The 1,900-nt window shown below is 51.7% G+C and overlaps 1 protein-coding gene across 1 annotated transcript; it reads right to left on the reverse strand.

The window, feature by feature from the left end:
- Positions 1-390: 390 nt before the first annotated feature.
- On the reverse strand, positions 391-1,900 carry SPRYD4 (SPRY domain containing 4). The gene is made up of 2 exons (XM_055247944.2): positions 1,733-1,900; positions 391-1,372 (listed from the first exon to the last, which is right to left on the reverse strand). Exons 1-2 carry the CDS (start codon positions 1,815-1,817, stop codon positions 834-836), a joined length of 624 nt encoding a protein of 207 aa, XP_055103919.1. The 5' UTR covers positions 1,818-1,900; the 3' UTR covers positions 391-833.

A 1,900-nucleotide genomic window follows, 5' to 3' on the forward strand; every position in this document is an offset into this window, starting at 1 on the left:
AGTTTGCAGTGAGCCAAGATCATGCCACTGCACTCCAGCCTGGGTGACAGAGTGAGACTCTGTCTCAAAAAATAAATAAATAAAGTTTCTAGCACTCATCCCCTAGATATCCCCCAAGTGTCTCTCTTCCCCTTTGGTCACGGTTATAACTGGGATAATGATTATGACAGACTGGCTGGGTGTCAGAGGTACAGATTAAGGTAGATGGACTCAGGGTAAGGATAGCTACAGCTGTGTGGGGCTGAAGGTCTGTGGCACTGAGCTACTGGGGAAGGAGGGCTCTGTTTTCATTTTGACACACTGAGTTAATAAAGCACTTACTGAGGGAGCCAGAGCCCAAACTCTAAATGTGCTGTAGAAAAAGGGCCAAGTCATTGATTGCACCACTCCTTCAGCCAGAGGTAGAAAGGATTTACTCTTCAGCGATCTGGTAGAGCCCCAAGAACAAGTTACATGTGGACAAAGGGAGGGAGAGGTATCATGGTGATTAATAAATTCAAACAAAGCTGAATGATAAGACCCCAGAATGGAATACAGTCTGAGAAAGGCCTGGGCAAAGGGAGGCAGAGGGACTGAAAGAAGCAGGTCAGGGAAGATACACCCATGGTTGCCTAGGAAATTGGCAGTAGTTGGTGGGTGGGGAAAAGGAGGGTTTGGCTGTATGCCTAGCTTTCACAAGGTAGGGGATGAGGAAGATGATTATGATATTGCACAGAGGACCCAACATTGAATTGTGGGAGCTAGAGGTTGCTTGAGGCAAAGTAAAAAGGCTTCAGACACTTTCAAAAGGAGGCTGGCCAAGGGCGTGATTAGCGACTCCAGTAATGGACATACTAGAGGCCCTCGGGCACCTCAAGCCCTGAATGGGTCAGCAGCTCCCCATCCCAGAGAGCAAAGGCAGGCACCACTGGACCCCGGAAATCTGTCTGTAGAGTGTGAACCACAGAGACCTGGCTCACATCCACCAGGCTCAGCTTCTGGGCCTCATACTCCAGCAACAGCCCCACCTTCTCTGGCTGCCCAATACCCTCAACTGGGGCTTTCTCGTTGGCCAACATGGTGTACCACTTGCGCTGGGCATAGGTGAACACCCAGGAACGATCATCAACACCAATGCAGCTATCCCGGGACATGTCCACATCTGCCACTCCTATCCGGAACTGCTGGGAGCGCTTCACTGTCACTTCCCAGTAGTGTCTGCCACTGGTGACCGCTGTGTCTGCCAGCACCACTGCCCACTCCCGGAAGCGCTCCACATTCAAGGCCACCTTGGTGGGCTCCAATCCCACCAAGCCATATTTGACACCCGTATCATCTCTGAAGAGTGCCAGGCTGCTGTGGGCGGTTTTTTCTTCCAGTTTGAAACTGACGCCTGCGGGCAGAGCAAAAAGACGGGATAATAACGGGCTAGAACCCTAGGGCTGGTGATATATTCAGATCTGAGGCAGGCAGTCATGAGACACGAGCAACTAGGGAAGAGTCAGAATGCCAAGCGGGCAAGAGAGTCGCGAGGTCGCTTTACTATGGATAGCTCACGGAGCTGAAAAACTCGGATTGAAGAAGTCCCGGAATTTAAAGAAACCAAATGGTGTCACAGGTTTGGAATCTCGAGACCAAGGCAGGTGGGGAAGGAAAAGACCCGAGAGGGTTGGAGTTGCTTCTCGGAGTGGGGTCTGGGAATAATAGACAGAAGCCATTCTGGAGGTAAAAGAGTAAAAAGAGATAATCCTACCTCTCTGGGCCTCTGTGGAGGCAACTCCCAATCGTTTGGCTCCCCAGCGGCACAATCGCAAATAACGTGCAAAAAGCAGCGCCATCTTGCGCCTTGGATGAACCGGGCACGCCTCCCGCTTACAGACTCAGCCATCTGCCCGCCTGCTCCCCCAGCACGTGGTGCGCG

Source organism: Symphalangus syndactylus, chromosome 17 (assembly GCF_028878055.3).
Source record: "Symphalangus syndactylus isolate Jambi chromosome 17, NHGRI_mSymSyn1-v2.1_pri, whole genome shotgun sequence".
In the NCBI taxonomy this organism is placed as follows: domain Eukaryota; kingdom Metazoa; phylum Chordata; class Mammalia; order Primates; family Hylobatidae; genus Symphalangus; species Symphalangus syndactylus.

What these genes read in the sequence shown, in the direction of transcription:
- SPRYD4 (XM_055247944.2), bottom strand. Translation starts at nt 1,817, where the DNA reads ATGGCGCTGCTTTTTGCACGTTATTTGCGATTGTGCCGCTGGGGAGCC. An exon ending in CTCCACAGAGGCCCAGAGAG is followed by an intron (nt 1,373 to 1,732) that starts GTAGGATTATCT and finishes CTCTGCCCGCAG; the next exon opens with GCGTCAGTTTCAAACTGGAA.